This window comes from Mustela nigripes, unplaced genomic scaffold (genome assembly GCF_022355385.1).
Source record: "Mustela nigripes isolate SB6536 unplaced genomic scaffold, MUSNIG.SB6536 HiC_scaffold_30, whole genome shotgun sequence".
NCBI lineage: Eukaryota > Metazoa > Chordata > Mammalia > Carnivora > Mustelidae > Mustela > Mustela nigripes.
Window position 1 is genome coordinate 31,295 of NW_026739445.1, and position 12,163 is coordinate 43,457.

Below are 12,163 nucleotides of genomic sequence, written 5' to 3' on the forward strand. Positions count from 1 at the left end.
CCACCCCTACCAAAAGTCACGGTATAGTAAACTGCTTTGAGAAGTCCTTCAGCAAAAAACCTATTTAAATGTTTAACCCAGTAATTTTTAGACACATTTGATCACAAAACCCCCCTGTATGGTGGCACATAGGTCAACGCTTGGCTGGATGATTTTGTTCAGATCATGGTTCTGGGAGTTACCGTCTTAGAGTGCAAACTGGTCACGGTCTCGTAGCTAGTAATGCTAGAGTAGGGAAAGAAACCCACATCTGCAGGTCCCCATACCCCAAACTTTCACTCCTGCCCACCTGCCTCAGAAATGCACCCCTTTCCCCCTGACCACTGTATTTCAGACGTTGCTGTGATCCAAGTGGAAAGCTCCCATTTCCTGTTTTCCTCACCTGTTGTACATGGTGCTTGGGACCTTTTTGGTTTGGCTCCTTGGCAAGCCTGGCTCTGTAAGGAAAGATGTGTTACTCAGACATAAACAAATCCTATAAAAAGGACCATTAGCCTGCTAACTTTCCTCCTGGAAATAATTTAGATCCATTAAGATTTCTACTAATTCCAGAAAGTATGAACAGGAAGTGGGCACTTTTATGTGCCTTTCACAGAGGGATAAGGATGTGGTAACTTGGCTTCATTAGCGTGTGTGCACATTGTTTCCCATCACTGACAAGGAGTTCCTCTCAAACCATGGAAAACTTTAGCCTTTGTGTCCACATCTGTCGTGCACATCCCGTGTGGTAGCTGCTTGCCACCACTGGCTGTATTTAAATGAACTAAAATTAAATAAAATTTGAAAGTCAGTTCCTCAGTCACAGAAGCCAAATATTTAGTGCCCAATAGCAAGAAGTAAAAGAAGAAATATAATAAAGTACTCAATAGCCACACAGGCTAGTAGCTACCATGTTGGATGGCACAAGTAGAGAACACTTCCATCGTCAACGAAAGTTCTACCAGACAGCACTGGAGACATTAACACAAACAGCCAACACAGGAGGTTGTCTGCCTTGTCATTCGACACATTTCTCCCTGCCCAGGCCTTGAGCTGAGGTAACCACATTGCTTGCCAAATCCACTTTAAAACAAACTTATAATTACTGTATGCCCTCTGTAATCCTCATTACTTTCAAATAATTTAGGTGCATCCTAGAACAGTTTTCACAGGAAGTACTGTATCAGGGTTCCAGACCATCCCGTCAGTAGTTATTCCCCTGCCCGGTTAGGGGGAACGTCAGGACTGTATGTTTAGGAGTATCTACTCTAACGAGGAAATCCCCCTCTTCCTACATCAAGTCTTCTAGTTTAAGGATCCCTGATAATTTAGAATCTCGGTTTCATTAGACATCCTGATGATTACCAGATGTCTTACCCAAGAGGACGTCTCTTACCTCTCTTTCCTAGACAGTCATCAAGATGGAACTTGGAATGTGAGGGAACTCGAAGGATTGATTGTGCAACAAGGCCGCTGAGCATCCTGCTGTTGGTCCGGTCCGCTCTGTGTGTGTGTAGTGGAAAGCTCAGACCTTACTGTGCATACATATCTGTGTATGTGTTTGTCTAGTTTACCTCTCACTTCCTCTGTTTTCATTATTGTCCCATAGATACGAAATGTGGAAACAAATCAGTGTCTAGATAACATGGCCAGAAAAGAGAATGAAAAAGTTGGAATTTTTAATTGTCATGGTATGGGAGGTAACCAGGTGAGTATTTTAGTAAAGCTTGAAAAGGAATAATTTTTGGATTTGTTTTAATCTTATGCCCCTTTTATCTCATTACATCATTCAGGAAATATTTTCCTACCTATGAAGAGACAATAATAAAGACTTTTTAGAAGAAGGGAGCTTTTAATCTAATGATTATTTTTAAATGAAACATTTGTAAAAGGCTCCTTTGTGAGAACTGTATTTACATTGCTGTGCATGAGATTTACTTTGCCCTTTTTAGTCAAACAGATGACAGCTCTTGACAATACACTCAGTGTATACAGAGAGCTCAAGGTCATTTTTTCTTTCCTCTGTGCAAAATTATCAGTAGCTTTTCTGAGTCATTCTCCTAATACTACATTACTCAAGTTCAAAAAAATCTTGAAATATTTTTTTTCTTCCAGATTACTGGCTGCTTTCTTTCAGTGTTAAAGCTTATATGTGTGCATCTTTTTCAGGTTTTCTCTTATACTGCCAACAAAGAAATTAGAACAGATGACCTTTGCTTGGATGTCTCTAAACTTAATGGCCCAGTCACAATGCTCAAATGCCACCACCTAAAAGGCAACCAACTTTGGGAATATGATCCAGTGGTAAGTTAGTCAGTTGCATATAGGAGTGAAATTAAGTGTGTTTTGTAGCTAAAAGAAGGAATTCTTTATAGTGAAAAGAATTAATTCTTAGAGTTTGAATATGTATCAGATTGTTCTTACACTCTAAAAATGGACAGATGGTGGCACGTCTGGGTGTCTCAGTGGGTTAAGCATCTGCCTTTGGCTCAGGTCATGATCCCAGGGTCCTGGGATTGAGCCCTGCATCGGGCTCTCTGCTCAGCGGGGAGCCTGCTTCTTCCTCTCCTTCTGCCTGCCTCTCTGCCTACTTGTGATCTCTCTCTGTCAAATAAATAAAATCTTAAAAAAATAAATTTTAAAAAAAGTGGACAGATGGGAAAAACAACTCAAGTAAAAGAGACAGGTTTTATAATCTCCCCGGTGATTGGCCTTGCCTCCAGTTCTGGTCCTTGTTGCCATTATAGCCACTCTTTCTTCTGTCTGTCCTCAAGCTCTGTTGTCTTGCATGGGAGAAATGGAGCCAGGAGGAGCCTGTTTAAATTACTGAATTAAACACTTAAGTATGAGGTGAGCTTTAAATAATGAAATTCTCTGGCTCATGATTGTTCTGTGACATATAACAAAACTTTTTATCTTTGCTTTCCTCTGGAACCTCTCCCACTTGCCACACACTGTATGTTGTACTCACACGGAGGTGCATGAAGAATCCATCAAAGCATGCCCAGTGAGTCTCTCTCCTGTGCCTTGTACCTGGCTAACCTCCCAACTTGTGCTTTTGCTTTATAGTTCTGGAACCAGTTCCAGAATCTTCAGTAGGTCTTACTCTGGTTTTTTTTCCTCTGCACCTGCAGTTGTCTCTCTCATGTTAGGAAAGACTTCTCCTCCTGCTTGACTTTCTATAATCCATCCTGTGTTATATCACAGTGAGTGGCTGACATTCATGCCTCTGGTTCTCCAGCCTTAGCTCCTGCCTCAGCCTGACACTACCAAAACAGATCCTGGATGCAAAGCCATGACCATTTCTGTCTCTTTTCCCCTAACTTCTCTGTTAGCATTTACTGTTGGGGAACAGATGAGATTTTAACTTTTATCCATTGGCTTTAGATGCACTACTGCTTAGTGTCTTCTCTTAGCTTTCTCTCTCTCCATCTGCTTGGATTACTCCATTGCTGCTTTCTTCCCCTTCCATGGAGATTGTGCCATATGACCATGTCATATGCAAACCCTGGGCTGCTTCAGTCATCAGCCCTACTGTTCCTAGAACATGCCCTGTACCCTCGTACCTGCACTGAAGATCATATAGTTAACCTCTGCTTCTGACAAATCCTACTCCATCTTGAGGGTCCAGCTCTGACATCGCTTCCCTGAAGCCCAGCTAGAAATCAGCTCCCTCTCTTTTAGTTCCAATCCTCCCTGACCTGTCGTGCTCAACTGCTTTGTACTTGTTTCTGTTCCAGTCTTCTCTCCACTGTTAACTCCTAGAGGGCAGAGACTGTGCTTTATAAATCCCGGGTGTCAAACTATGGTAAAAGTAACTCTAAATATAAGAGTTCAGTTAATAGCACTGTTAGAAATGGCCTGAACCGGCTGTTCTGGGGTTGGTCATGGGCATGGGCTGCCGCCGCTCTGGGCACAGCTGCTCCAGCACTACAGGCCGTGCAGCCTCTCGGCCCTCAGATGCTTCGTGCCAGGGGCACCCCACAGTGACTCAACTGACTGAAGCACCTGGCGCCCTTCCTGCTAAGTGTCCAGGTTGTGAGCTCAGGCTTGTGAGACCGAGCCCTGAGGCTGGCTCCATGCTAAGCAGGAGTCTGCTTGATATTCTATCCCTCTGCCCCTCCTTCCCAGCTCATGTTCTCTCTAAAATAATCTTTGAAAAAAAATCAATAAATCTCCCATTCAGTGAAAAATGACAGTCTGTTAGGAAACACAAAACCTGTTTATAGTAGCATGAACAAATATAGGCTTACTCTTCTTAATGAGTGGAAGTAAGTGGCTTCTGGGGTAGAGATTCAGTGGCACAGTGGTGTGAGGGATAATTTTGCTGCATATTCCTAGCCTTTTTTGTGGCCACAGATGGCTCTTGTAGCTCTTACCCTCATATCCCAACTCGAGGGAAGAGAAAGAGAAGAGGGGACATCGCCCTACCCCATGTTTTGTTCTTTATCAGGAAAGCCAGAGCTTCTCCTGGACCTCCCCTGCAGAGTCTGCTGTCTTATGGGCCAGAACTTTATCTCATCCTGACACCCCCTCCACCAGCTGAAAGGGAGGCTGGTTAAACAGGCATTGGGGTTCCGGTGTCGCTGGTGTGAGGGAGACAGAAGTGGGAATGGCTGCCTGTAGCCTGTGTATGATCTACGCAGTCCACCACACCTGGTATTCCAGAAGTAGATATGTGGTTAGAAATTTAAGGAGCTTAAAGTGGGTTTAGGGGATTTAGAAAGCAGCAGTTATGAGTGTAAAATTTTAAACCGTCTGGAGCTCTTTGCACAGAGTCTTGTCTGAGATAAAATTTTAGTTTGCAGGCTGGGTTCTACCAGAAGCAGACTCAGATAAAGTTTAGTGTTCACAGTGTTTAGTAGGCAGCAGCCTTTGGATCAGCACCTGTAAATAGGAGAGGGATAAGGCCCGAGTTGGGCAGAGGGAGGAGTCACATCGCGCTGCGGCTGCCCACACTCCGCCAGCTGCACAGGGAGCTCTGGGACAGCCTGTCAGTGTTGTCCTGCCTCCATCGGTCAGAAACACAGCAAGCTAGAGAAATAAAAAAAATAAATTACTGACATATTTTAAGTTTTATTTATTTAAGTAATCTCTGTACCCAACATGGGGCTCAAACTCAAGAACCCAAGATCAAGAGTCCCACATGCTCCCTGGAACCAGCCGGGTTCCAGGGAGCCATGATGTCTTAGCTTCCAAAGGAACCCTAGAATAAAACCCAGGGCCTTGTTTTATGGGTGTAGAGACACTGCAGCCCAGAATGGAACTTACCCTTTGTTACATAAAGATTATTTAAAGATTATTGGTCACAGAGCAGATAAAATGATGTAACAGTATCTCAAGCCTGGAATTCTAGACCCAAGGGTCTTTGCACAGTCCCATACTATCTTCATCTTACTTATATTCTATATTACATTTGGTTCATGACACCAGGTTCTCGTGCTTTGATGATCGTAACTGTCCTTATTGTCAAAATTGCAGATTTTGATCCAATTATATCTAGAGATAAAGGGCAAGAGCCAGCAAATTATCTTTTCTAGGTTACAAGTAGACTTCAGGCAGTTAAAATGACAGCTCTTATCCTCTCCTTCAAAGGTTACAGCTGTCAACTGTTTATCCTTCATCAAGCTTTTTCTCTCTGGAGACTAGTCAGTGCCAACTGGGTCCTCTTCTGAGTACAGTGACAATAGTCCCCATGAAAAGGACATGTTCCAGATAAAAGAATTACATTAAAATAGAGGGATGAGTATCAGTCAAATAAATTTGTGTTAGTAAACATTTTTTACATTTCCTTATAGTTGTATGTTTACAGGATAATGCTTAATTCACATTCCTACGCTGCTTCTTTGAGTAACAAATGAACTGACCTACACTAATCACTCCTAACCCTCCTCTGTCCTGACGTTTTGAAATATTCAAAATCAACATGACAGCATCAGATCCGTAGCACAGACAAGAACATAGAAAATTATATAGCTGCATCTCTCAGCCATTTATTAAGGGCTGCTTCATCAGTCTTACAATCTCTTAAGATTTTGAGTATTCTAAAGGACCTGAGTTGCTAAGAACTTGAGGTTTGGAATCACAGAATTAATTTGAACAGCCTTATCACAGGGAAGTGAAGTGATTTTGAAATAGCTTTTTGAAAATAGGTTGAGGATCCTAAATTAGGAACCACTAATCTGATTTTTTTTTCCCCCCGGAAGCTGAAGCACAAAAGTGAAATTTCTCCCAGTGCTTTAGAGCTTGTGCAGAATTGGGACTTAGCATTTTGGTTATCTTACTTCAAGTTCAGCATAACCCCCTATACCCCAGTGCCTTTCTCCCTCCCACATAGCTCTTACGGTGGTCTTTATGTAGACGCTTTTCTGCAGAGCAGTTTAAGTCTTACCAAAAATGATGGTTGAGATGTGTGAATTTTATTTTTCACTTTCATGTTAAGATTTCTTTTCTGTCACTTTCAGAAATTAACCCTGCAGCATGTGAACAGTAATCAGTGCCTGGATAAAGCCACAGAAGAGGATAGCCAGGTGCCCAGCATAAGAGACTGCAATGGAAGCCGGTCCCAGCAGTGGCTTCTTCGAAATGTCACCCTTCCAGAAATATTCTGAGACCAAATTTACAAAAAAAAGAAAAAAAGAAAAAAAAAAGAAAGAAAAGAAAAGAAAAAAGAAAAAAAATAAGAATTGACTGGGCTACCTCAGCATACATTTCTGCCACATTCTTAAGTAGCAAAAAAGGAAAAGTGCTTTCCTCCTCCGGGGATGTAAGGTTTATCAGCCATTAAAACTTAGACTCCTCTCGCTTTTCACTAGCTGTGAACCAGCCTTCTTGTCCAAAGGACGTGAAACTACATAGTAGCGAGACTGTGCACACTGATGTTTACAAGATTGAAAGAGTCATAAGAGTCATCAAGAATCACGGTAAAGAATATTCAGACAATGATGCAATCAACACAATGTGCTTTCCAGAGCTGCCCCTCGTACGGTTTGCTTGCACGTCAGTAACTGCTGCTGAACGTGTGATCTTAATGAAGAGATTTCCAAGATTTTTTTTCTGATTAGAACTGGTAACCAGTATATTAAATATTGATATAAAAATAAGTGAAAAAGAACTGGAACCAGTTTCAGAATCATGAAAACAACATTTTTACGATTTAAGAAGAATATATTAAACAGGGTTTAAAGGAAATTAAAACAGAACTATGAGAAGTACAATTTGTTATAGTATAGTATCAAATTTCTATATAGATTTTATACCTCAGTGGGGAAAAATAACTGATTCCAATGACATTCATTTTCATCTGTGATAGTCATGGATGCTTTTTTTTTTCCTTGGGGTGCTGAAATTGAGCTGAAAAAAAAAAAGGCTCTTTGAACATAGTTTTAATTGCTTTCTTCAATTTTTTATTTGGTTTATGGGCTGTTGGAATTGTAATTTTTAATTCCCTTCAAAGAATGAAGATTTAACATAATGTCTGGTCTCACTGAACACGTTAGATCTCTCAGTTGCTCTTGGGTCAACTGGCTTGTAGACTTTCACATACAAATTTCTTATTAGATCTTGAACTTCTTAACTTGATTCAGCTGATTATGCTTAATACCCAAGATTCATACTACTGTACTACAGATTTATTTTCACAGCAATAAATCTTCAGTTCTTTATGATTCCACTCAACAAAAGGCCTGCAGAAGTGATTATTTGGATATTTAGAGAGGATACAATGGATGTTTTTTTGGAAAACTTTTTTCACTCCATACTCAGATGTGCTTTATTGTCAAGTGCATATTTAGATTAGGTTCTTGAATTGTAATGGTGATCTGCTGCCCTTTTTTTTTTTTTTTTTTAATAAAATTTGACTGAAAATGTTTGACCTTGTTTTAATGAGTTAACCGAAGAACTGCAGCTACTGCTCCACATTAGTCCTGCATTTCTTCCGTTTAGGTTAAATTCATTTTATTTTTTTCTGATTTTTAATACCACAAAATAACTTCAGAATCAATTAAAAGTTGAGTTAATTTCATAAAAGATCTCATTGTGACATTTTTTTCTGATATGTAAAGCAGTTCATTGGCAAAAGTGTATTTCCTTATTTGTAAGGTTATATTTAGTGACATTCTTTTCTTTGATTATCAAGGACTCTCACTGCAGGCAGTGCTATTTGTTGTGCCTAAGAATTATGTTTCTGAAAGTTCTGTCACTAATACTACTTGTGAAGTTGAGTGCACGGAAAGTTTCTCATCTCCTATTCAAGTTAATCAGTATCAAGAATATGAAGCACATGTGGAGGCTTTAGGGTGAGACTGTAGTACAGAATGCAGAAATTTTGTCCCCAGGAAATTTGCAGTGAAGTAGGTGCTGGATTGGTTCCCCCTCCCCCCGCCCGCCCCACTCCATGAGCTCTGTTAATTCTGTCTTCATTAGGCCTCTATGTTTGAATAAACCAGATGTCTAATAAATTATTTTCATGCTCAGAATTTCAGGTTTTTATACTCTAGTATAGCTTGGTCTTATTTCTTACTGTAAGAAAGCTTAATAGCAATGTGATTTAAGGTTCTGTTTTGTTTTTTAAGAGGGGGATGTGAGTGATTTAATTCATGGGTACTTTTAGAACCTGATGATATTCCCATTGCCTTTATTTTTCTAATTAAAGAATTCCTACATACTTTGAAAAATATAAAATATTCCTCAATAGTTGTGCCTTACATTGATTTATTTGAAGTTAAAATGGATCCCTAGTCATTATATCTATTTGTAGGTCAGGCTGTATGCTAACCACTATTAATAAGTCAAACTGGGAAGAAAAAAAATGAATCAGAAAGAAAGCCAAAGATGAAAAGGGGATTATTATTGGATCACTGAAGAATTCATAAATGTGACAAGGATAATCTGAATCTCTCAAATGTATTCACCTTATTCTAATCCCAATCCATTTTAACGTCTTTCTGTTCTAATTGGCAGTCTCAAAAAATAGTAAAGTGAAGAGCAGCATGTAGGCCATGTCCTGATTTCCCTAGTCTACATTTAGCTGGAAAAGAGAAGTTCTGTAGGTCTGGTGCTCTCCCCATCTTCCAAGAAATACACCAAAAGCAGACTGAACTCCAGAATTACATGTTTTTTAAAGAAGAAAGTAAATCAGAAGGTAGTGTTTCTGAGGCAGCAACTGTGAGCAGAGGTATACAAAGACAACCATTTTTTATTCTGGAAAATTAGATGTGTTCTCAATTACATAACACTTTTCCCATTCTCTGACTTCCTGAAGTTTAACAAGAATTTGCTTGATCTACTAGAACTAATAGTTTTGCAGGAAATGTGGCAAAACTCAGTCATATTGTCTATATACTAGCAACAAATTAAATTTTAAATTCTTACCATCTGTAATCATATCAAACAAGTCAAATACCTAGAATGTTAACAAGAAATATGTAAGACTTCTACCCTACAAAACTACAAAACGTTGCTGAAACTACAGAACGCTGCAATAAATATATTCATGAATTGAAAGGCTGCATACTGTCAAGATCTGTTTCCCACAAATTGATTTCTCGAAGCCAGATTCCAATGAAATAAAAATCCCGTGAGGCTTTCTTATAAAAATTTGCAGATATATATGGAAATCCAACAGATCCAGGACAGCCAAGATAACCTTGAAGAAGGGGGATGGGGGAATGGGGTTGGAAGAAAACACTACTCGATTTCATGAATTGCTTAAAATTACTAATTAAGAGTGTGATATTAGAGTTAGGACAAACAGATCAGTGCATTAAGAACAGAGTCCAGAAGCAGACCCATAATACATATGGTCATTGGCTTTTCAACAACTACACAAGTAACTCCATAGGGAAAGTCTCTGAACATTGATGCTTTCACACAGTGCACAAGGTGTTCATCATGATCACAGGACCCAAATATGAAGGGCGAAGCAAATCATGGAGAAGAAAACAGACTATCTTCATGACTCTTGGGATACTAAAAGATATCTTAGGACATAAACTTCATAAAAGGAAAAAAAAAAAAAAACGGATTTCACGAAAATTACGCTCTTCTCATCAGATACTAAAGTGAAAAGCAATGCTGCAACCAAGGACAAAACAGTTGCAAAGGACTCACACGCAGGAAAACAGTTTAAAAGCCACTGCAAAAGCAACACAGTATAAAAGTGACTTGAATACACACTTCACAGAAACTATTCAGATGCACAATTAGCATAGAAAAGGGTGTTCCAACATCAACCACCAGGGAAGGCAGAATGAAACCACCAGGAAACTGTATTGCATACCTGCCTGAATGGCGAGCAAGGGCAGCAGTGGGCAGAAGTGTTAAGTTAGTATAATCACCATGGAAAGCTGCTTGCCAGTTTTATACAAATGCATGTCTCCTCTGGGATTCCACTTCTAGGGATAAGACGTATCGCCCACATTAGGATGCATTCAAGAATATTGAGAGCAGATCTAAAAGAACCCGTAGCCTGGAAACTACTCAAATTTATCTGTCAATAACATAATGGATAATCAAGTAATGGTTATTGAAATACTAGTCTACAATTTTTTAAAAATGATTTACTGGTAGAACAATATGGATAACTAAAAATACTGAAGGAAGAATGCTAGAACATATTTATATGAAGCTCAAAAATAGGCAAAACAAACCTAAGGTGCTTACCTCTGGGTGAGTATATAGACTCAAAAGAGGCATGATAACTTTCTGGAATGATGGAATTAGTTTAAACTGATTTAGATAATGGCAACATGCACATAATTTAAAGTTTTACTGAGCTATGTATTTAGGAGGATATATGCATTTTATCATATGTAAATAATACTGCAATAAAGTACCGGGGGGCCAGGAAGATATTTATCTTGCTGGCATCAATATCTTCTTAAAAAGTCTTCCACTGCTACAGAATTCCCCACAAGTAAGTAAATTCTTACACAAGTAAGTAAAATCTTTTAAAAAATAAAAGAACCTTCTGGGTAAGGTAACATATGTATAACTTTTCCCCAAAGAGCATTCCCATGCACACAACCTACTAGAAGTAGCAGTCACACACACAGTGACTATTGTCTTAGGCTGAGGGGTGAAAAGTCTTATTTATGAGCAGAGGGGCGGGAAATTGAAGAATATAACGAGGGAGCCCTAGAGGAGCCCCCAAATCTGCATTTGAATTTCTTCAAATGCTTGCCTGATGTGACTGAGCACAGAATGAGAGTCCAAGAAGTCCAGAGAAAAAAACTACAAGGCAGAATTAAGCAGAGATCTCAGCCATTTCCCAGGGCCAAGAACAGACCTTCCATTTGAAGGGGCTTGATAAACACTTGAGACTTTACAGGCATACCAGTGGAGATAATGCAGGCGCAATTCCAGACCACTGCAATAAAGCAAATCTTGCAATAAAACAAGGCAAATTAATTATTTGGTTTCCCAGTACATATGAAAGTTATGTATGCACTTTACTATAATCTGTTAAGTGTGAATAGCATTGTGTCTAAAAACACTATGTCCGATGTATATAATTTGTTTTTTGTTTTTTGGGTTTTTTTGAGAGAGAGAGAGAGAGCATGAGCAGTGTTTGCAGGAGCAGAGGGAGAGAGAGAACCTCAAGCAGACTCTGCTGTTCACAGAGCAGTGGGGCTCAATCCCACAACCGTGACACTATGACCTGAGCCAAAATTGAGAGCCAGACACTCAAACCAATTGAGACACTCAGGTACCCTTAAAAATACTTCAATGATAAAAAATGCTAACTCTTATCTGAGCTTTCAGTGAGTTGTAATCACAAATCACAGATCACCATAACAAATACAATAAAAATGAGAACATTTGTAATACTGTAACAATTACCAAAACATGACAGACATGAAGTGAGCAAATGCCACTGGAAAATGGCATCAACAGACTTGCTCAATGCAAGGTGAGAAATAGTATCTGTGAACCACACTGGAGTGCAATAAAACCAAGTATGCCTATATATTGAAACCCAAGGCCATGTGTAGGAATAAAGACCATTTCTTAAGGACTTGGGGCTATTCCTAGGGCCAAGGACAAAGTGGGGGAAAGGCCAGACCTAACAAAGTATACAACCAAGCCTATGCAACATCCAGTTGCTCTGCCAATAATCTGCTTCCTTGGACAAAATTCAGCAGTCTTCAGAGGAACATAGCATAATACACAACTCTTGGGTGCA

General features: G+C 39.5%; 1 protein-coding gene across 1 annotated transcript in view; it reads left to right on the forward strand.

Annotated features, from left to right (window-relative positions):
- Positions 1 to 8,456, forward strand: part of LOC132008068 (polypeptide N-acetylgalactosaminyltransferase 1) — a 30,543-nt gene extending 22,087 nt beyond the window's left edge. Inside the window, exons 7-9 of the mRNA XM_059386460.1 lie at positions 1,589 to 1,687; positions 2,149 to 2,283; positions 6,444 to 8,456. Coding sequence (XP_059242443.1) covers positions 1,589 to 1,687; positions 2,149 to 2,283; positions 6,444 to 6,590 — 381 coding nt within the window. The 3' untranslated portion in view covers positions 6,591 to 8,456. The remainder of the gene's footprint in view (positions 1 to 1,588; positions 1,688 to 2,148; positions 2,284 to 6,443) is intronic.
- The last annotated feature ends 3,707 nt before the right edge of the window (positions 8,457 to 12,163 follow it).